Genomic DNA, 23,291 nt, shown 5'->3' on the forward strand with positions numbered 1-23,291 from the left:
GCTTAGAGGACAAAACGCCATTTACTTTTACATAGCTGGAGCATGCAACACAAATACTCCAATAATGGTTCCAACTACCAATGACAAAATGGCAAAACATTTTTTTTAAAATATTTTGTATCCATCATATTTCTCCTGGCATTACAAAAAAGGCCAGCTGGCCTTTGAGTCGCCTTAAACCCACTCCCTAATCAAAGCATCTGTGGGCACTTGCTGGTATCATTGCCAGGCAGAATCCAAAACAAAACATTGAAGAGGTGTTAGCTGTATCAGCTAACGTCTCAATGGCTGCGTCTCAATGAATATTGACCACTATGTACTTCCAAAGGAGAAAATAAAGATTTTATTTTGGGATCATGCTCCCACTGAAATGATAAAAAGACATTTTATGTGGTCTCGTTGCCTCATTGGCCTCCCTCATGGAATAAAAAAAGTAATCTAATATTTGTTGAGTGCAAGCAATGTAAAATGAAAAAAATAATTCTGGGGAAAGCCCATCTTATCTCTGAGTATGGTATGAGCTTCCATTTACTTTGCGAAAAGACAATTAATTTTGGCAAAAAAAATTGGTCAGCTCGTGTTTATTAACATGTTTATAATTGTAGGTTCTGTCTCCTACCTTCGTTCCATAAATTGTTATTTTCCTGGTACATAATTTTTCAGTGAAGGCCACCATAGTGAAAGCTGCAGTCACTCCCCCCTCAAACTCCATATTCACAACCTGGCAGAAAGATTCACTTAGTGAGAACACAGTAAACTTCAAACTACAAAAAAAATGACCAATGTGGTTTAGTTTCAATTCTTTCCAATTGTGTTTTTTTTTAAATTCCATTGCTTCAGTTACATTATGAAGTACAGAGCTGGTGTACTTCATTTAAAAGAATAGTTTATTCATATGGTATAAGATAGCTGTTATTCTTAGGTCAGTAAGAAACCTTTGCAAGTGAAATACTTTGCCTTCAGTGGTGCAGTGGATTACAATTCTTGATGACAACTCTTGAAACATTCAAATGAACAAAATATTAAAGGATAGAGAAGAGATGAAAATGAATGGCACAAGCACTAACGACACAATGAATTTGCTCCATTGCACAAGTTTTAATGATTTTTTTTAATGAACCATGGAGGGCATAGATTTGAAATATGTAAAAAGTAAAGAGCAATAGTTATATTCTTGTACCACTTGTAAATTTCAAGTTAAAGTACGTTAATGCTATTACCTGATGGGTGACAACATCATTATCACATTCATACACACATCTCCCATATGGTCCTTTGCGAAGTGCCTTCGTAACCGACTCAATATCAACATCAGCCCCTTCACAGATAGTTGAGATAGGCCATCCTTTATTACCCTGCACAATAAGAACAAGCAGAATGTTTAATAGCCATTTCCTTCTTGTCAGCACCATAAATGCCACAACTCCCACCATCAACAAGATCAAATGACAGCCCAGATGAAATTTGTCACTTCTTCTCTTTGACAGAAGAGACAAACCTTCATGGATGGAAATTGAACTGCACAAAGCTGGAGAGAGAGTAGAAGATCTTATTATATAAATGGGATACTAAATTTGTACACGGTCCCATAAAGGGATCAGATATGTGGAAGTTTGCAAAATGCAAGAGCAAGTAATGTCATTTGAACAGTTAAAAAAATAAATATATTCTTCATAATACAATCTCCTGCTACTTTTAATTAAGAGCTTTTTTTCTGAAATAACTGATGAATTAGGACCGACCATGATGTTACCAGAGTGCAGTGAAATGGAGATTCATGATTCGTAAAAGGGAACACAAGGAAGTTTACATCAATAATGTATTCCTTACTTCAATTAGGCCTCCTAAGCAGGGATTATATAAATCAAAACAAAGATGGGAATCAGACATGGTCTGACTTATGTCAGGACTGCATGAACAATACAATTAATGTAAGATAATAGATTGGTGCAGAAGTTCTGTAGAAGTTGTATAAATTCTAATACATCTGATATATGTTTTATATGCAAGGAAGAAACAGGAATCTTTATACATTCCACATGGTCATGCTCAAAAGTAAAACCATTTTGGGAAGATTTAAGAATTTTATTTGACCAGATTATTGGGAAACAATTGCCACAAAATCCAAAATTGTTTATCCTAGGTAATATTGTGGACATAAGATCTAAAATGAGGCTGTCCAAGTACCATTTAGAATTTCTTAAAATTCCATTGGCAGTGGCCATGAAATTATTGCAGTTACTTAGAAGTCTGACTTCCCCTCTGGACATAGCCCAATGGAATGAGCAAATGCATAGTTGTGCCTTTCTGGAGAAGATAGCTTATAATTTAAGGAGGAAGTATTCTAATGTTTTTGGAGGTATGGTAGTCATATTTTCACAATGCAGTATTGAATATTTAAGATATTTATTCTATTCCTGAGTTTTACATCCTTGTTCTTTCCCTTATTTGAGATCCAGGCAAGAAAAAGAATTAGACCTTTTGAAACAGATCCCGACACTTTCTTTTTCTCTTTTCCTCTTTCTATCTCTTTTATTCACTCTATTTTTCTTTCTTTCAATTTTCTATCTTTGGGTTTTGTGTGGAGGGGAGGGGGTAGAGGCTGTTTGGAAATATGGACAACCTGTATCATTGATTTTTTAAATTTTATTTTATGTATTGCAATGGTAAATTCTTGATACTTGTTTGACCAGAATTAAATTAATTTATATAAAAAAAAGGCTACAAGATCAAAATCAGTGGCTGGGAACTCTGACAAGTGGCTTGCCTCTTGACCCAACCCTTCATAGCCTTTCCACTGTCCATGAGGCTCAAGTCAGAAATGTGACAAACCACTACGATTTGTTTAAGGAGTTGCAACAACAGTCAAGAAGCTTGACACAGCAAATCATTTAATTGGTGCTCCTGGTATTAAACCCAGTATCAAACCCAATCAGGACTGCAAACACATGGATGGAAAATGTGTGATCTACTGGTTACCAGGGATGCAGATTTTTTTTGGTGCTGGAGCTCAGCAAAAATGGCAACAAGGAGGTGCTGGAGCCACCCCATGAGGTGCCAGAGCAGCGCTCCAGTGAGCTCCAGCAACACTGCACCCACGTTGGTTGCTTTGCAACTACACACCACATGTGAATACAAAATTCCAATGACATATGCAGGTCATTAGTATCACCACAGAAAAACTGCATTCAATTGTGCACAGCATTTGAAACTCCTAAAGGAATAGCCATAATTGCCCATAATAAACCACAAGCAAAAATAAAAATAAAACTCAAGAAGTAAAACAACAGCCTTTCTCGTAGACACAATAATTTTGGAAGACAATAATAAAAGATAACAAAAACATTTAAAATTAATGATCCATCTGTCAGAAACCTGCTTGAATTGCAGAATTCTCTCCAGCATGCAGTCTTTATGAATAAGGCTTGTACTTTGGATAAAGTTCACTGATGCAAAAAAGACCCAGGCCCAGATCCAGGCTACTTAAATGGGGATTTAAATTTCTAATAAAAGACTCTTCATGTGGACACAACAGGAACAGTCTCATTTAGAGTACAGAATATGATACATTTACACTGGCTATAAGGGTTTGGTTTTCGGCAGATACAGACCCTCTTACTGCTGCCAACCACACAAGGTATTGTTTCATTTGTTGAATCTATGAAAAGAGTGAATAAAGAAAGCTGACTGGCCCAATGATCCTGCATTAAAAGTGATTTAATACAATATGTTATCTGACACAAGAATGCAAAATTGTTTTTAAACAAAGTTTGGAGCCCTGCTAATTGGATCATCTAGTTTCATTTTTGGCATTTCTGTCCTATCGGGTTTGCTATTTAAGCTGCAGTCCACCTGGTGGAGATCGTGCCAGGCTGCTACAATGCAGTACTAAAGAGGCAGGTTCATTGCTGACTGCCTGAGCTTAACCAGATGTCCTCTTATACTGGCACAGACAGATCAGTCATGCTCAGCAGCTGCATGATGAGCATCCCCTTGCTCTCCTGGCAGAAGGCATGGGCTTTTGTGCTACTCTGTTCAAGCCCCAGCCTTTTGCTCTCCTATTTAGTTTTCTTTCTAATGTCCATTTGTCATTCATGCAGTATTAAGAGGCCTGCACAACTTTAATGAGCAGATGGCCACATTTGTGAAGCCTGTAAAAACTTTGAACAAAGTCCTTAATTGTCTGACCTTTATATTATTAGTCTGACAAAGTAGATTTATTTGTGTGCTTTTGTTACACTGCAGTTAGTCACCCATGTAGTTGTGACTCTGCTGGCTAGCTGTACAAGTTTAAAAAAAAGAACATTAAAAAAGAGATACTTTTATTAAGGTTGAGGATGGTTTTGAACACCTGTACCAGGTCACTAATAGCCACTCCTACTCATGATGATAAATCTACATTCAGTGGATTTTAACTCATTGAACCACACAGTCAAGGAAGGTTTTACATTTTTGTTCTGCGCTGATCTAGCTGATCTCAGAAAGCTAATACAAGAGCACTTTAAGTGGTCTGGAGATATAAAAATATAGGCAGGGGCTCTACTCTTAATCATTACCAATGAAAGTAGAGGATAGGGTTTGACTCAGTTGTGTGGCCTCAACAGGATAGAATAGCTTGCTAACACTCTGTATCAAGAACCACATGCAAAGAATGTCTACTTGGGTCAAGTACCAGAGGTCAACCTGTGCCAAACAATCTGTTCCAGCCCATCAGTTAGCTGCACTAGGTCAAGAAGGGAGACTCATGACCCTTATGAGTCAAAAAGAATGCAACTCACTTGCCACTTTGTACCTTGAATTTGTTGCATTCATATGTTAATTCAAATTCTAATTCCACAGGCCTGCCCTATCATTTGCTTGATATGATTAACCTCCTGAGGGAGAAGAGGCACTATCTGGCAAGGTACCTAGCCATAGAAATCAAGAGCCCCTTTTACACTTGCATCCCACTAAATCGGCCATTAAGTATCCCGGGATAGGAATGGCATTTTTGCTATTCACACTTGACCACTCCTAACAGGGACACTGCACACGTTCACACTTGCATCCCCGGGGTTAGAACTGTTCTACCGTCTACTAGTGGACCTGCCCTAAATCCTGATCAATGCATTATGAACAAAATTAACAAACTATTTGAACAAAATTAATCATGCCTAATTAGAACATAATTAAGCTTTATGTACAGCACAGAGGGCCCTTCAGCCCCTGCTGCTGAAGTGCTGACCTTTATAAACATTTATAAGGGACAGTAAGAAAGTTTGAGCAATAAATAGCAATAGCAGACAATTTTTAAACAGCATGGAAAAGTTAATAGCATTGGAGGAGTCACGTGATGGAGTAGTGGCCAGTCAGGAAAACCAGGCCTCTCCAGGAAAATAGAAAAAAAAAAGTCAGGAAAAAGCAAAGCATAACAGAAATAAAGTACAAGAAATAGAAGATAAAGATAGAGAAGAGAAAGAAGATGGCTTCCAAGAAGGAGAAAGTAAGAACAGCTGGAAAAAAAGTTAAAAAGTCACCGGAGAAGGAAGAAGGCCTTACCTGCAGGAAGGAACAGGACACTATGGTGACGAGCAGCGCCCGACCCTTGAGGTCAGTACCTGCCCTACAGAGTCGGGACCCACCAGCCGGTACACTACAAAAATGGCTCTCAGAGCCAAACAAAAGTGCGCAATCAGAGGAGAAAGAGGACACCAACAGGAGGGGGGCTCAGCAGAGGAGTGGGCTGTCACAGACCGAGCAGCGGAGGGATGCCCGACACCAGAGCTCTCAGCTGGAGGATAAGGAAGACAGCAGAAGAGGGTGCGACGAAACAGACGTGGAAGACAGACGGAAGGAAGATCGACAAGAAGACCAACGTCAAGAAGCACAACAGATGAGCAGCCCAAGAGGTGTGGAACAGCAACAAGAAGCCCAGCAAGAAGAGGCCCGACAAAGAGATACAAACAGCTCATCAGGAAAAACAGAAGAGACACAGACACAAAGAAGAAGAAGAGACAAACACAGATACAGACACAGAAGAAGAGGAAGACCATGATCTTCACAGAAAAATAGAAGGTAAAATTGATGGACAAAGAGAAATAAAAGGTAAAACTGATGAACAGAATATAGATAAAGTCTTTTTTGAAGAACAAATGAGATCACTAAAGGAATGGTTGTCATTAGAGTTTAATGTAATTAAAAGGAGAATGAAAAGAAGAGAAGATAAAATGCAAAGGTTAGAACATGACAGAAATGAATGTGTGGCTGAGGGGCTGGTGTAAAGGACAGGGTTTGGCTTCTTGGATCACTGGGATCTCTTTTGGGGAAGGCATGACTTCTACAAGAAGGATGGGTTACACCTAAATCCAAAAGGGGTCAATATATTGGCAGCTAGGTTTGGTACAGCCGTCGGGTGTGGTTTAAACTAATTTGGCAGGGGTGTGGGAACCTGTATGATAGGGCAAAGGACAGAAAAGACAAAACAGGAAAAGTTAGGTTAGGCAGCGAAAGTAAAAAATCAGAAAAAGCAAGGAGGGTGAAAAAAGCAAATCTGAAGGCTTTATATCTTAATGCAAGAAGCATTCGGAACAAGGTAGATGAATTAGCTGTGGAAATTGAGATAAACAAATATGATTTGATTGGGATTACAGAAACATGGCTGCAGGGTGGGCAAGCCCGGGAACTTAACATCCCGGGATATACGATATTTAGGAGGGACCGGCAAGAAAGAAAAGGGGGTGGGGTAGTATTGATGGTGAGAGAAGGGACCGACACGATTGACAGAAAGGATATCAACTCGGAAGATGTGGAATCTATATGGGTAGAACTGAGGAATAGCAAGGGGCGGAAAACGTTAGTGGGGGTGGTATATAGGCCTCCAAATAGTAGTGTAGAGGTGAGGGAAGGCATTAAAAGAGAAATTAGAAAAGTGTGCAATAAGGGAACAGCTGTCATCATGGGAGACTTTAATTTGCATATAGATTGGACTAGCCAAATTAGTAAAAATACTGAGGAGGAGGAATTCCTTGAATGTTTACGGGATGGTTATCTAGACCAATATGTCGAGGAACCAACTCGGGAGCAGGCCATTTTAGATTGGGTATTATGCAATGATAAGGGGCTAATCAACAATCTTGTTGTACGAGGCCCTTTGGGTAGGAGCGATCACAATATGATCGAATTCTCACTCGACATGGAGAGTGATGAAATTAAAACCGAGACTAAGGTCCTGAATTTAAGTAAAGGGAATTATGATGGTATGAGACGGGAGTTGAGTAAGATTGATTGGGTGGTGTTTATGGGGGAGTTGACTGTGGATAGACAATGGAAAGCATTCACAGATCTAATGGAGAAATTGCAAAAATCGTTTATACCGGTTTGGCATAAAAATAAACCAAAAAAGATGACTCAACCGTGGATAACAAGGGAAATTAGAGACAGCATTAGGTCCAAAGAGAGAGCATACCAACTGGCCAAAAAAAGTACCACAACCGAAGACTGGGAGCAGTTCAAGATGCACCAAAGGAGGACAAAGGGATTAATCAAGAGAGCAAAAATAAATTACGAAAATAAGCTTGCGGCAAATATAAAAACCGACTGCAAAAGCTTTAATAAATATGTCAAGAAGAAAAGATTGGTGAAATCCAGAGTAGGTCCTTCGCAGTCGGAATCAGGGGAATATATAATGGGGAATAAGGAAATGGCAGACCAATTAAATTCTTACTTTAGTTCTGTTTTTACAAGAGAGGATACAAATAACCTCCCACGGATGTTGGGAAATATAGAGACTAATGCAAGGGAGGAACTGAAAGAAATCAGTATCTCTAAGGACATGGTCTTGGGGAAATTGATGGGATTGAAGGCAGATAAATCCCAAGGGCCTGATAATCTACATCCTAGGGTACTTAAGGAAGTGGCCATTCAGATAGCAGATGCTTTAAGAATTATTTTCCAGAACTCGATAGACTCAGGATCAGTACCCATGGATTGGAGGGTAGCTAATGTTACCCCACTATTTAAAAAGGGGGGTAGAGAAAAAGCGGGGAATTATAGGCTGGTGAGCCTTACATCAGTAGTGGGCAAAATCATAGAATCCATTATTAAGGATGTAATAGCGGAGCATATGACTAGCAGAGAAGGGATTGGACGGAGTCAACATGGATTTATAAAAGGTAAATCTATTGGAATTCTTTGAGATGATGACAGGTAAAATAGATGGGGGAGAGCCAGTGGATATGGTGTACCTGGACTTCCAAAAGGCCTTCGATAAGGTCCCGCATAAATGACTGGCTTACAAAATCAAGGCTCATGGGATTGGGGGCAAAGTATTGATATGGATTGAGAACTGGCTGGCAGGTAGAAGACAGAGAGTTGGGATAAATGGCTCGTTTTCTGAGTGGCAGGCGGTGACCAGTGGGGTGCCACAGGGATCTGTACTGGGACCCCAGCTGTTCACAATTTACATTAATGATCTGGATGAGGGGGATTGGATGCAATATCTCCAAATTTGCAGATGACACTAAGCTAGGAGGGGTTGTGTGCACGGAAGAGGGGGTCAGGAAGCTCCAGTGTGATTTGGATAAATTGAGGGACTGGGCAGATACATGGCAAATGCACTACAATGTGGATAAATGTGAGGTTATCCACTTTGGTAATACAAACCGGAGGGCAGATTACTATTTGAATGGCAATAGATTAAGAGATGGGGAAGTGCAGAAAGACCTAGGGGTACTTGTACACCAGTCTCTGAAGGCGAGCATGCAGGTACAGCAGACGGTTAAAAAGGCAAATGGTATGTTGGCCTTCATATCAAGAGGGTTTGAGTATAGGAACAAGGATACCTTACTGCAGCTGTACAGGGCCTTGGTGAGACCCCACCTGGAGTATTGTGTGCAGTTTTGGTCACCTTATTTAAGGAAGGATGTTCTTGCAATGGAGGGAGTGCAGAGGCGATTCACCAGGCTGATACCTGGAATGGCAGGAATGACTTATGAGGAAAGATTGCGCAATTTGGGATTGTACTCGCTGGAGTTTAGAAGATTGAGAGGGGATCTCATAGAGACATATAAAATTCTGGCAGGACTGGACAGAATGGATGCAGATGGAATGTTTCCAATGATGGGAAAATCCAGAACCCGGGGCCATGGTTTGAGGATAATAGCAAACAATTTAGGACCGATATGAGGAATTTCTTTACCCAGAGGGTGGTGAATCTATGGAATTCATTGCCACAGAGGGCAGTAGAGGCAGGTTCATTAAATCTATTTAAGAGGGAATTAGATATATTTCTTCAGTATAAGGGTATTAAAGGTTACGGAGAGAAGGTGGGGACGGGGTACTGAACTTTAAGATCAGCCATGATCTCGTTGAATGGCGGAGTAGGCTCGAAGGGTCGAATGACCTACTCCTGCTCCTATCTTTTATGTTTCTATGAAATAGGGAAAAGAGTAGAGTGTGTGGAAGAGTGGGAAACGGCTGTAGAAATGGAAGTGAATGACAAGAGAAAAATTGGAAGAAAATGACAAAAAAAATTAAAGAGACACAAGAAAATTGTGTCAATTTGTGTCAAAATTATCTCAGAAAATTGATGTTTTGGAAAATTATAGTAGACGAAACAACATAAAAATAGTGGCCCTGAAATAGGGTGAAGAAGGCACAGACATGAAGGAATTTATAAAAGGATGGATCCCGAAGGTCCTGGGAATGACAGAAATGCAGGAAGAAATAGAAATAGAAAGGGCACACAGAGCAATAGCTCCGAGACCACAGGCACATCAAAAACCAAGATACATCTTAGTAAAATTTTTTGAGATATACGACAAGAGAAAATATACTGGAATGGGCAAGGAATAAAATTAGAGAATAAACCATTGGAATTACAATGGTCAAAATATATTTTTTTTACCCAGACACAAGTTTTGAACTCTTAAAGTGGAGGAAGGAATTTAATACAGCGAAATCAACTTTATTGAAAAAAGGTAACAAATTCATATTAAGACATCCAGCCGTGCCAAAAATATTTTTACCCGGGGAGCAAAACAGACTGTTCTCGGATCCGCAAGAATTTGCAGAACGTTTGCAGGACAGAAGAAGAGATGCAACAAGAATGAAGAATGGCGATAAAGTATATATAAAGATGGAAAAACAATGTATATGTAAAGAACTAAAGAGGGAAAAGAGAAGGGAAGGAAGGGAGTAAGGATAAAAAAGAGAGAGCTTTGTTATATGTATTAAAAAAAAGTGTTTTCTGGAGAGGGCTGGGTGGAGGGGGAATAACCATCACTGCAAAATCAGTTGACGCTGTGAACAAGATCGCAAACCAAATGAAAAGGGGAGTTGTGGTTGCCCGGCAAGGGATAAGGGGCAACTCAGAGAGGGGGGGAACTTTTGGGGTTAAGGTATTAGTGGATGTGGGAACTGCGAGGGTACTTTATGTCTTAAATATGTTGTCGTATATTAAGTGTAATTAGAAAAAACTAAGAGATGAAAATGGGGAAAAGGGGGATGGAGGTGGCAAAGAAATGGAAAAGAGATGTATGCAAGATATAAGATGGCCATGCTGAACTATACGACTATAAACATTCATGGAATACATAACCAAATTAAAAGGAAGAGGCTATTAAATTTATTGAAGAAGAAAAAAATAGATATAGCATTTGTGCAAGAAATGCATCTAACTGAAACATAACAAACTGAAGAGAGACTGGGTAGGACACATAATGGCAGCATCTTATAATTCAAAAGCTAGAGGTGTAGGTTTTGAAGATTGCAGACACACAAGGAAATATATTGATAGAAGGGAATTTTAACCTTAATTTGGACCCAATGTTAAATAAAACTGGACAAAAGTAAAAAGAATAAAGTAGTCAAATTTATGTTAAATCAATGCAGGAAATGAAACTTATGGATATATGGAGGAGGCAACAGCCAAGAGAGAAGGAATTTTCATATTATTCGAGTAGGCACAAAACTTACTCAAGGATTGATATGTTTTTGTTGTCAGCCTATATTCAAGGGAGAGTTAGGAAAACTGAATACAAAGCTGGACTACTATCATTCGCCCCTATTATTAGCAATAGAACATGAAGACATCCCACCATGCTACTTAAAAGACAGGAATTTAGGGAGTTTATTGAATGCCAAATTAAAACATATTTTGAAATAAACACATGATCAGTGAAAGACAAATTTATATGATGGGACACAATGAAAGCCTTCATTGGAGGGCAGATAATAAGTTATGTGACTAAGATGAAAAAGGATTACAATCGGGAAATAGAGCAGTTGGAAAGGGAGATAGTAAATACAGCAAAGGAATTAATAAAAAGGGTTGATATAACGAAAAGGAGAGAATTGGTGGATAAAAAAATTAAATACAAAACATTACAAACGTACAAGGTGGAGAAAAACATAATGAAAACAAAGCAAAAGTATTACGAACTGGGAGAAAAAAAACCCCCACAAAATATTAGCCTGGCAACTTAAAACAGAACAAGCTAAAAGAACGATACTGGCATCAAAGAAAAAAGACAAACAAATTACATATAATCCAACAGAGATTAATGAAAATTTTAAGGAATTTTATGAACAATTGTATCAAACTGAGAATGAGGGGAAAGATGATAAAATAGAGGAATTTTTAGCTAAAATTGAACTGTCGAAATTGCAAGAAGAGGAACAAAACAAATAGAGGAAGTACAGGATATATTAAAAAAGCTACCGAACAATAAAACATCAGGAGAGGATGGATTTCCAATAGAATTTTATAAAACATTTAAAGAGTTATTAATTCTTCCTCTCCTGGAAGTAATGAACCAGATAGAAGAAACACAAAACTTGCCAGATTCATGTAAGACAGCAATAATTACAGTAATACCAAAGACCGGGAAGGATCCACTAACACCAGAAACATATAGACCAATATCTCTACTTAGCTCAGACTATAAGATAATTGTGAAATTATTAGCAAACAGATTGGCTGATTGTGTACCTAAAATAGTAAAACAAGCTCAAACTGGATTTATTAAGAAAAGACGAACAGTGGATAATGTCTGTAAACTTATTAATCTAATTCACGCAGTTCAAGGAAATAAGAAAACAACAGTGGCTGTTGCTCTAGGCGCAGGAAAAGCCTTTGACAGAGTAGAGTGGAATTACTTATTTAAAGTATTACAGAAATTCAATCTACCAGAAAAATATATAAATTGGATTAAAGCATTGTATAATGGACCGTTGGCGAAGGTAACGGTAAATTAAGTAGGTCAACTTGACAGGGATGTCCACTATGCCCCTCATTGTTCGCCTTAGGATTAGAACCTTTGGCAGAACTGATAAGAATAGAAAATAAAGGAGAAGGAGTATAAAATCACCTTATTTGTAGATGACATCATAGTATACCTAACAGAACCAGAGGTATCAGTAAAAGAATTACATAAGAAATTGAAGGAATATGGAGAAATATCTGAGTACAAGATAAAAATGCAAATAAAAGTGAAGTGATGCCAATGAGTAACGCAGACTATACAGAATTTAAAAAAGAATCACCATTTAAATGGCAAGCACAAGCAATCCGATACCTAGGGATCAGGTTAGATAATAACTTAAGCCACTTGTACAAACTAAATTATCAGCCACTAATAAAGAAATTGCAGGAAGACTTAGAACATTGGAAAGAATTACCGCTAATGTTGATAGGGAGGGTAAACTGCATTAAAATGAACGTGTTCCCAAGGTTACAATACTTATTTCAAATGTTACCAATTCTTTAAGGAACTAAAGAGAATAATAAGGAAATTCTTGTGGAAAGGGAGGAATCCAAGGGTAGCGGTAGATAAATTAACAGCAAGGTATAATCAACATGGTTTACAGTTACCAAATTTTAGAAATTATTATAGAGCTGCACAATTGAGGTATTTAACAGATTTTTACCAGACAAGGGAAAAACCAGACTGGACTAAGATAGAGGTAGATAAAATAGGGGAAAAGGTACCGGAACATATACTTTATAAGAGGGATTAAAAGCTGGTGCAATATAAAAACTCACCAGTACTGCATCATTTACTTAATATATGAAAGAAGATCCACTTAGAAAGGAAAAAAAACAAATTATCAAATATCAAAATTACTACTGACGCAAAATCCGCTAATCCCTTTTACAATAGACAACCTTTCCTTTAGAGAATGGGAGAGAAAAGAAATCAAAAGAACAGAGAATTGTGTTTTGGGAAATAATTTATGAACATTTGAAGTACAAATATGGAATAACTCATGGTACAATGTTTGCAGCTCATCAATTGAAAGCATATTTAAAGGATAAATTGGGAAACAGCTTGAGATTACCTGAAGGAAGCAGCTTTGAATACATGATTACAGACACAATGATAATCAAAAGATTTATAACCAACATGTACATTAAGCTGTAAGATAAGGAAAATGAAATAAACTAAACCTATGCAGAAGTGGGAAAAGGATCCAAACAAAGATTAAAAAATGAAGTATGGGAAAAGTTAAGTTCTGGAACTATGAAGAATACAATAAACACAAAGTTATGCATGATACAACATAATTGGTTACACAGGGTATATATTACTCCTCAAAAATTTAAAAAAATGGGATTCAGCATTATCAGATAGACGTTTTTGCTGCAAGAAGGAAATTGGAACAGCATTACATGCAACTTGGGCATGTACGAAAGTAAATATGTTTTGGGAAGAATTAAATCAGATACTAAATAAAATTACAAAAAATAACATATCAAAAAAACCAAGAGATATTTCTTTTAAGTAACATAAGAAGTAGGGAATTAGGGCTCAAATTCGATAAAGTGCAAAAAAAATTCATTACGATAGCCTTGGTGATAGCAAAAAAATATATAATGTCAACTTGGAAAATGGAAATAATAAATGTATTCCATTGGAAAAAATAACGTATAATTTAAAAAATAAAGTCACAATGTTTGAACATATTTGGGAATCATACATGGAACATATCAGAGAGAGCTTGCCTACGACCTCCATCCCCTCAAATGAGAATGAAAATGATAAGACAAAATGATTAGATTCAGTGTGTAATAAATAGATGACACATTTTTCTTGTTTATTTTCCTTTGTGTGAAAATATTGTTTTATGGTTTTATTGTATATGTTGAATAATTATGGGTATTGGAGGGGGGTGGGTAGAGGGGAGAGAGGTGGCCAAAAAAGACCACTGTGTAAATTTAATGAGATACACTTGTACATATTTTGGTTGATATGGTTCACAGTGTGAAAAATAAAAAAATTATATATAAAAAAAAGTTGATAGCGTTATCATGCACAATTTAAACAGCATGGGAGAGTTCGTCGTGCTATCGTGCACAGTATATAAATACAATGGGGAAAAGTGATGCCCTCCTAGAATGCTGTGTGGCAGAGAATGGGCTGTATGCATGGCTGCATGCACAGAGCAGTTATGGAGGGGTTTCTCTGCAACATTGCATTCTGGGAAGTCAGGTCTGCCATCACTTTTTCCCCACGGTCTTTATAAATTGTGTGCTATAGCTCTACCAACTTTCCCACACTGTTTAAAAATTGTCCCCTATTGGTATTTATTTCCTCTCTCTCTCTCCTGATGCTACTTTCCCCATGGCAAAGTTTTTACCTTCACTTTAATCTTTTCTTTCTTTGTGTTCCTTGGGTCAGTTCTACACTTGCCTGATTGATTGTACGAGGGGTCGAGACCGTCTATCCCTGGTGTGAGGTGACATCATCTCAGCCGGTTTTGAGAAGATTTTCCTTTCACACTTTTTAGGCTGATTGGCCGTTAATTCCCTGGACAACGTGCAAGTGTGAAAGGGGCTAACAATTCACAGATTTCATGCTTTGCCTGGGATGTTAACTTTTCTCAGATTGGGGAAGAAAATATTTTCATTCTACAGTGTTATTTCTATTCACAGCTGAAGAAAAAATGAATCCCAAACAATAAGACATAGGGCTTAAGCAGAATATAGGTGGATGACTTTTTACTTTCAAGTGCATGAGAAGAATGGAGCAATGTTTTGGTCTGAAAGTTATAAGAATGAAGAACAGCAATAAAGTACATGTATATGTACTTTATTGTATATGTATATGTAGATGTCCCCCAAAGTTCCTCAACATGATTATCCAACTGCACGAAAACCAACAAGGTCGGGTCAGATACAGCAATGAGCTCTCTGAACCCTTCTCCATTAACAATGGCGTGAAGCAAGGCTGTGTTCTGGCACCAACCCTCTTTTCAATCTTCTTCAGCATGATGCTGAACCAAGCCATGAAAGACCCCAACAATGAAGACGCTGTTTACATCCGGTACCGCACGGATGGCAATCTCTTCAATCTGAGGCGCCTGCAAGCTCACACCAAGACACAAGAGAAACTTGTCCGTGAACTACTCTTTGCAGACGATGCCGCTTAAGTTGCCCATTCAGAGCCAGCTCTTCAGCGCTTGACGTCCTGCTTTGCGGAAACTGCCAAAATGTTTGGCCTGGAAGTCTGCCTGAAGAAAACTGAGGTCCTCCATCAGCCAGCTCCCCACCATGATTACCAGCCCCCCCACATCTCCATCGGGCACACAAAACTCAAAACGGTCAACCAGTTTACCTATCTCGGCTGCACCATTTCATCAGATGCAAGGATCGACAATGAGATAGACAACAGACTCGCCAAGGCAAATAGCGCCTTTGGAAGACTACACAAAAGAGTCTGGAAAAACAACCAACTGAAAAACCTCACAAAGATAAGCGTATACAGAGCCGTTGTCATACCCACACTCCTGTTCGGCTCCGAATCATGGGTCCTCTACCGGCACCACCTACGGCTCCTAGAACGCTTCCACCAGCGTTGTCTCCGCTCCATCCTCAACATCCATTGGAGCGCTTACACCCCTAACGTCGAAGTACTCGAGATGGCAGAGGTCGACAGCATCGAGTCCACGCTGCTGAAGATCCAGCTGCGCTGGATGGGTCACGTCTCCAGAATGGAGGACCATCGCCTTCCCAAGATCGTGTTATATGGCGAGCTCTCCACTGGCCACCGTGACAGAGGTGCACCAAAGAAAAGGTACAAGGACTGCCTAAAGAAATCTCTTGGTGCCTGCCACATTGACCACCGCCAGTGGGCTGATAACGCCTCAAACCGTGCATCTTGGCGCCTCACAGTTTGGCAGGCAGCAACCTCCTTTGAAGAAGACCGCAGAGCCCACCTCACTGACAAAAGGCAAAGGAGGAAAAACCCAACACCCAACCCCAACCAACCAATTTTCCCCTGCAACCGCTGCAATCGTGTCTGCCTGTCCCGCATCGGACTTGTCAGCCACAAACGAGCCTGCAGCTGACGTGGACTTTTTACCCCCTCCATAAATCTTCGTCCGCGAAGCCAAGCCAAAGAAAAAAAATATGTAAAAGAACTAAAGAGGGAAAACAGAAGGGAAAGAAGAAAGTAAGGGTGGGAAAAAAAAGAGAGCTTTGTTATAAGTGTTTAAAAAAAATGTTTTCTGGGGGGGGGGGGAAAGGGAAGAACCATCACTCCAAAATCAGTTGACGCTGGGAGCAAGATCGCAATCCGAATGAAAAGGGGAGTTGTGGTTGCCCAGCAAGGGATAAGGGGCAATTCAAAGAGGGAGGGAACTTTTGGGGTTAAGGTATTAGTGGGTGTGGGAACCGCAGGGGTACTTTATGTTTTAAATGTGTTGTCGTACATTAAGTTTAATAAGAGAAAACTGTGTCCTTTACACCAGCCATTCTTAACCTTTATTTTGGCTTTGATCCCCTTAGGACTCTGCTCAAAGTTTATGGATCCCTTCCCTGTGAAGCAGTTTAGTTTGTTTATTCCATACTCCTCACCATAAAAAAAAAACATTTTAAAAATTATGATTCAGTCTGTGGCCTCCCGTTGAGAATAGCCACTCTGCATTATTTGTTTTTCCATTCAATTTAATGTCATCAGCAAACTTAGACACCCTACACTTGGTCCCAGTTGTGGACCCAGCACTAATCTCTTCAGCACACCATTAATCAATGACTACCAATCAAAGAAACAGCTATTTATCCCAACTCTCTGCCTTCACTTTGTTAACCAATTCTACACCTAGGCTAATACATTGCTCCCAACTCTGTGCATCTTTACCTCATCCACGTCTTTTGTGCGGCACCTTATCAAATACCTTCTGGAAACCATATATGCCACATCCATATTATATCTTCAGAGAACTTGGTCTAGAAGTCCATGATGTCACAATTTTGCTCCAAAGACTCACTATTCTCCTTAATTTATTACATTTCCCCAACCATGGATGTTAAGATATTTTGTCTACCTCCCTTTTTAAAACAGTAGTATTACATTTTCTGTCTTCCAATCTGCCAGGACATTAAACAAAGACAAATATTACTGATAATAATAAAAAACAAATAATAGTTTAAAAAAGTTTTAAATTTAATTCCAAAAGAAACAAAAATGTTCAAATATATTCTCACCAAAATGAATTCAAATCTCATTGGTTATCAAGGAAAAAGCTCGATCTAGCCAGCAACCCCAAAACAAAGAAGGCATGGCAAAGTGGTGTCAATGAAGCGATGAGAAGTCCCTTTTGCTCAAATCCTTAATTCAGAGTAAAAACAATTCAGCAATTTCATCATATTCAGCTCCACAATGACGCACTTTAAACCCCTTCAGGCAACCCCTCATAGTTGGTCCATTTATCCAGCTTTCCTCTAATATCCTCATCTATTTGGCCACCACTGACAAGTCACCTCATCTTTATGCAATTTCATGCACTTCTTCCATCTGCTCAGCATTTCCATTCACAGTTTCAATTCATCACTGAAGAGACCACCACTAAGATCAAAACAGCTTCTCCTCCTCCTTCTCAAAAGTCACTTACTCCGAGGGTACTGCCTAAGTACTCATGTCCAGATCTCACAAGCTCGGATACTTGCGACTCAATGCCTCAGACAAGAATCAGAGGTGGGGGGGAAGAATTAACATGTTTATTCACACATTACAAGTGACCAAGAAAAAGCTGTTTTCAGCCAGGCAAAGAAGCTCACCCCTCAGGCTGCTGAATTACTGGCTACTTTTGGATCAACAGCAAGGGAGGCTGTATATTTACAGAGAGAATGGCAGAATCTGTTTTGAGCATGAATGGTATGTTGAAGGCCTTTGCTGTGATATTTTTACCTATGAAAGGAATGACTACTGTCACAAAACATCAAATTAAATTAACATGAAGGTAGGGATTATAATGAAATTATGTCCATCCTATTCCTTAGTGCCCAAAATACAAAGGGCATTAGCCATGAACATTATCAGCCTTCAGTGCAGGAAACTCAACAGACTCCCATTATTTCTGCTGAAGCAGGACTTCTTGAGAAAAAAAAAGGTATGCACATTACCTCTTGTATAATGTTAGAATGTTAACTTTGTTATTTTTACTCAAATAAATATTATTCTCTGAGGCCACTTTCAGATAACCACTTGTATGTTTTGGTTAGTGTTTGGCAAATAACCTTTCAACTTGGGTAGATTACAGAGACATGGATTGACACTGAAAACCAGGGTGAGTGACTGCAAGAATCTATATTGGGTGAGTAATGGCAGAAAATAAGTGTGTATTTTAAGATACAAATTGATTTCCTGAAGCTACCTGTGAACTTTAGTGATGTATAATGTCTCTATTGCAATGCCAGGTAACATTCCTCCTTCAAAGAGGTTCTGTGCCCTCAGTTTATGTTTCCTGTTAGTCTAAATCAGGAGTTTCCAAAGTGGTTGATATCGATTCCTGGGGTCGATGAGACTATCCAAGGGGTCAATAAATGCCAGGACGTTGAAAGGGGGTCAGTAACACCAGAGGAGTTGGGGGGGGGGAGGGGGTAGATTGAACTTTTATGGTGGAAAGCAGGGGCAGATCAACAGAAATGAGCACCTATGGAAGTGATGGCCATCCTCTCACGAAAGCGGACCTTGGTGGCCACCATGTTGTATTTGGCTTCGGCTTTGAGAGTGAACGTGAGAATGGACTTAGCATAGAAACAAAATGTGTGTCCTTTGGTTACCCCCCCCCCCCACCAAAACACCATCCAGCGCTGCTATCCCCCCTTCCCGCGCCGGGATTCCTTGCTTTGGGGTCAATGAGGGATCAAGTATTCTATGAAGAGGTCGATGGTTTAAATGTTTGTGGGGGGAGGGGGGGGTCCCTGGCCTAAATCTAGTGTTGCTCTATCAATTCAATGCCTTCAAGCAGCCAGCCAGCAAGTCTTCTTGAACATGTTAAAGAATCAGGGAAGAAAGACTATCCAAGGACAAATGGAAGCTGCCCACGAATCCTGTGCACATGTGCAAAATTAACTTTTTTGGTCTCAAAACATCTTGAGGAAGTCCTTCATGATGAACATGCCTGGGTGATCTAAGGGTGTCTTGCATCACACATACTTATATGAGGACTATGGGAGCTGGAAAAACAAGTGTTCATTCACTACTAGTCCGAACTGGCCTGTTCTATGCTGTAAGTGGTTATATGGTTATTTTGATAGAGCACATTACAATTAAGTGTTGATAAAACTTTTGCAGGACATTCATTTTGATGGCGTATAACAAGGCTGGCCAAATGTGCTAAACTCAAGAGCCACATGCGATAAATATCAGATGTTTGACAGCCACAAAACATAAAAAAGTATTACATACATGTTTTTACTCTTACCTGCATATTTTATTACAATTTAAAAATAAATATTAAGAAATATGTGTATTTAATAATATTTATGTATGTAGTATTTAAACTGCTAATTTGTGTTAGTTTCAATAATCAAAAAGTACACATATACCTACCAAATATTTTCAAAATCCTGATGATTTTCTTTGGAAATCTCTGCCCAAGGAAGCAGTAGACTTTCTCATTAACTATATTTAAGATACAGTATTATAGATTTTTACATCGTAGGGGAACTAAGGATTATAGGGAAAAGATGGGGCTGGGTCCATGGCCAGATCACCTATGATTTCACTGAATGTGGAAGCAGGCTTGATGGGCTGGTTGGACGACTCCTGATCCTGTTTCCTTTTTGGGAATGCTGTTTCCACTGGTCTCTGAAGATACCTGTACCATTGCAGCGTCCACAGCCAAGTGCACAATGCAGGCAGCGACCCAATACAAAGCTGCTTCCTGCAGTAGGGCGAGGCCAGGGGACCACAGCTCTACTCCTCCCCATCCCACCTTTTACTCCCCTCTTCCTTGTTGCTGGCAGGGTGGGGTATGGAGTGGACTAACCTCTGCGCTGCCTGGTGCTGACTCTCCATCTGGTAGGACCAGGGCTTGCCTGTGGACACTGACAGGAACTTCACTGCTGCTGCCAGCTCCAGATCTGTCCAGGTTTGGCACCTAATGTGGTCTTCATTAGGGATCCCTTCCAGCTTCTCCTCCACACTGGAGTCAACTTGCTTCCCCCCCTGTCGGTGCCTGGATAGACACCCTAACTCTGGGGCAGGCCATGCCTCATCAGTGCTCTCCTGGGCCAGCCCCGGCTTATCGACCTCTGTGGCCATTCCCTGCAGAGAATCCTCAGCTTTGCCGGATCCCACTGCACACCCCATATTTGCTGCGCTTTGCAGTGTTGTGACCAGCCCAAGCAAGAACCCAATTCCAGTGTGCGGTGCTCACTCTGCTCCTCTGCACGGACCGTTCTTCAAGTAGCAACTTCCTCCTTCCTCTCCTTGGCAAGCAGCCTGAGCTGTGACCATCCTGGGGACCCCTAGTCTGGTTGCAGGGATTCATAGTGTACCAGGGTGGCTTTGGGAGCGCCAGATTCTCTTCCAGCCAACATATTTCTGCCATACATGTCAGAGTCACATGTGACTCGCGAGCTGCGGTTTGGCCACCCTGGCACACAAGGCAGGTGATTAACACTTATTTGTGAATGTCTCCAGTGGTGCATTGAAACAATCAGGGACACAGGAGTTGGCAGATCTTGTTCCCGTAGGCTGGAAATATTTTGCCACCTGTTGATACAAAACCTCACCTTCTGAGTCATCAGATTTTTCAGATGTGATAAAAAAAAGTCTATTCTATCTCTTTATATCCTAATTAAGAGATGCATCTCTCCTCCCTGTTGCAGGTTGAAGATAAATGAGTAGAAGCTTGGTGCTATTCCTGAGGCTGTGATTTTTATCAGACTGTTTTCCTTCAATTAATGCAATGACTGAGTCCTGCAAAGGGCAGCTTACAATTGGTCACCTCAATAATTTACAAATTGAATCACAAATTTTATAAAATTTACTTTGTGGCTTCCTGAACAATTCTCCCACCACCCCCAAAACATCTGTTAATAGAATCTTGCATGGACTCACAAGCAATTTGCTGCAAGAATGCAGGACTTAATGTCAGGTTTGTCTGTCACATTTTCAACCTTTTCCAGTGCCACTGTGCTCTCATCTTACATTTGCGGACAAAAATCCAGGAACCTCTGGTGCGGTGCCTAATGTGTAGAAATTAGAAGCTTGCTGCTGCAGAATGAATACCTCAGATTCAGACACACGTGCTTGGGCTGAAAGCAAAAGTCAGCAGGCTAGGAATGGTTTTTTTGAAGTGGAATTTTTTTCAGTGCATCTAACCCATAAGTTGCTCTCAAATCCAGCTCTACACAGAAGTTCTTATTTAAAAAGTAAAATTTGATTTTATCCCTGCCCTTGTCACCTCTCCCTATCACCCTACAAATCCAGCAGGCTTTCAGTATCTTGAATAGAGGAAGAGTTCTAGTTCAGTATCTTTTAATATGCTCATTTGTTTTTAAATTATCTCACATTCTTGACACCTTCTAGGTAAAACTTCTTGGCAGAGTAGGGACAAGTCTGTTCCACAGAACAATTCAAGCATCGGCTTGCAGCACCTTGAGGCTGGAGAGAAGGAAAATGGTTAAGTTTATAAATGCATTTGCCTTCACTTGCATAAAAATACAAAAAAAATCATTAATACTTAGATATAACTGCAATGCTAGAATACTGAAATACAATGAACAATGTTGCAATGTAGCCTGGAAGATTTCTCTCATAGTTTTCATGCACAATGGGCTAATTTTATATAAAATCCTATAGTTTGTGCATAGGGAGTTAATTAACTTTAATATGGTTCTCTTTGCTTATGTTACAGGCTCTCACAGAGGCAATGAAGTTAAACAATATGCAAAACTTGTGAGCAAATTCATTTGAAAATGATATAGAAATCATTCAGAAAAAGCATTAACAGGAGAGTTAACTCGATCTTATCTGATCCTTTGCTGTGAAATTTAAAGGATGCGTGTGAACTCTTAATGTCCATTCCCACCTGTACCACTCACTGCTCTTGCTCAAGTGTCTGACCAATCCCTGGCTGGGCCTTGAAATGTGTCTGCAACAAAATCCCTCATCATATCCCTATTCAAAATTAACATGTCTAACTAACGATCTTTCTCCTTTCGGGGAAAAAAAATCCTCATCACACACCCATCTCAAAGCTAGGGAGGAACCAATTATGTCTCCGTACAATATCTGTAATTCCACTGGTAGGAAAGGTAAATCAATGTCCTTTTCTAGGCCACTTCCCTGGCCCCGAGACTCTATTTGTACTTCAAATGGAAGGAATACATGACCTGCATTCCCCACACCAGACTCTAAAATTAACACTCTAATGACTAAATCATTATGAATTTTTACAAAGTTCACAGCTAACAATGTGTGTACCAATCTGATATTCGATCTTGGTTGAGGTACAAATGCCGTACAGTACGTGGTAAGATAATTTCTGATTATATACACAAGTTATATAAAGTACAACAAATATTGATAATTCAGTCAAATTTCCCTTTTGCTTTCATTGATACACAATGAAAAAGCTTGCCAGATTATTCTTTTATCAACTGATTGCATTACCAAAGTTTAATTACTGTTTTGTGAACTGCCCTAATTATTATTCTCGTGAAATCAGCTAACTGGAACCTTCCTATTCCTGGAACATTCTATTCCATTCAATATGTACATTTCAAGCGGAAAAAAACATGAAGCCATGGGATGACTTGAGAAATGTAGCCACAAACACATGCTAAATGGCTCCTGTCCCGCTGTAAATCTTGGTGTTTATCAAGCTTTAAATCCAGAATATGAGAAAAAGAAATGTGCTACTTGATAATAATACTTTAAAATTACCACTAACCTTATTTTCTTCAGTAAAATGTGAGAGAGATCCAAATGATGAAACCTTGATGCACCTTAAGAGGAAAATAAGAGGTCTGATTAAAGGGACTGCAGAAATGTGATATTGTATTTGCACACCACACA

The 23,291-nt window shown here is 39.5% G+C and overlaps 1 protein-coding gene across 8 annotated transcripts in view; it reads right to left on the reverse strand.

The window, feature by feature from the left end:
* Positions 1-23,291, reverse strand: part of LOC138754411 (putative oxidoreductase YteT) — a 225,795-nt gene that overhangs the window by 97,298 nt on the left and 105,206 nt on the right. For all 8 annotated transcript variants that reach the window (XM_069918645.1, XM_069918647.1, XM_069918644.1 and 5 more), the window contains 4 exons: positions 23,167-23,221; positions 21,783-21,875; positions 1,221-1,355; positions 620-721 (listed from right to left, as the gene is read on the reverse strand). In XM_069918645.1, coding sequence (XP_069774746.1) covers positions 620-721; positions 1,221-1,355; positions 21,783-21,875; positions 23,167-23,221 — 385 coding nt within the window. The remainder of the gene's footprint in view (positions 1-619; positions 722-1,220; positions 1,356-21,782; positions 21,876-23,166; positions 23,222-23,291) is intronic.

Source organism: Narcine bancroftii, chromosome 2 (assembly GCF_036971445.1).
Source record: "Narcine bancroftii isolate sNarBan1 chromosome 2, sNarBan1.hap1, whole genome shotgun sequence".
NCBI lineage: Eukaryota > Metazoa > Chordata > Chondrichthyes > Torpediniformes > Narcinidae > Narcine > Narcine bancroftii.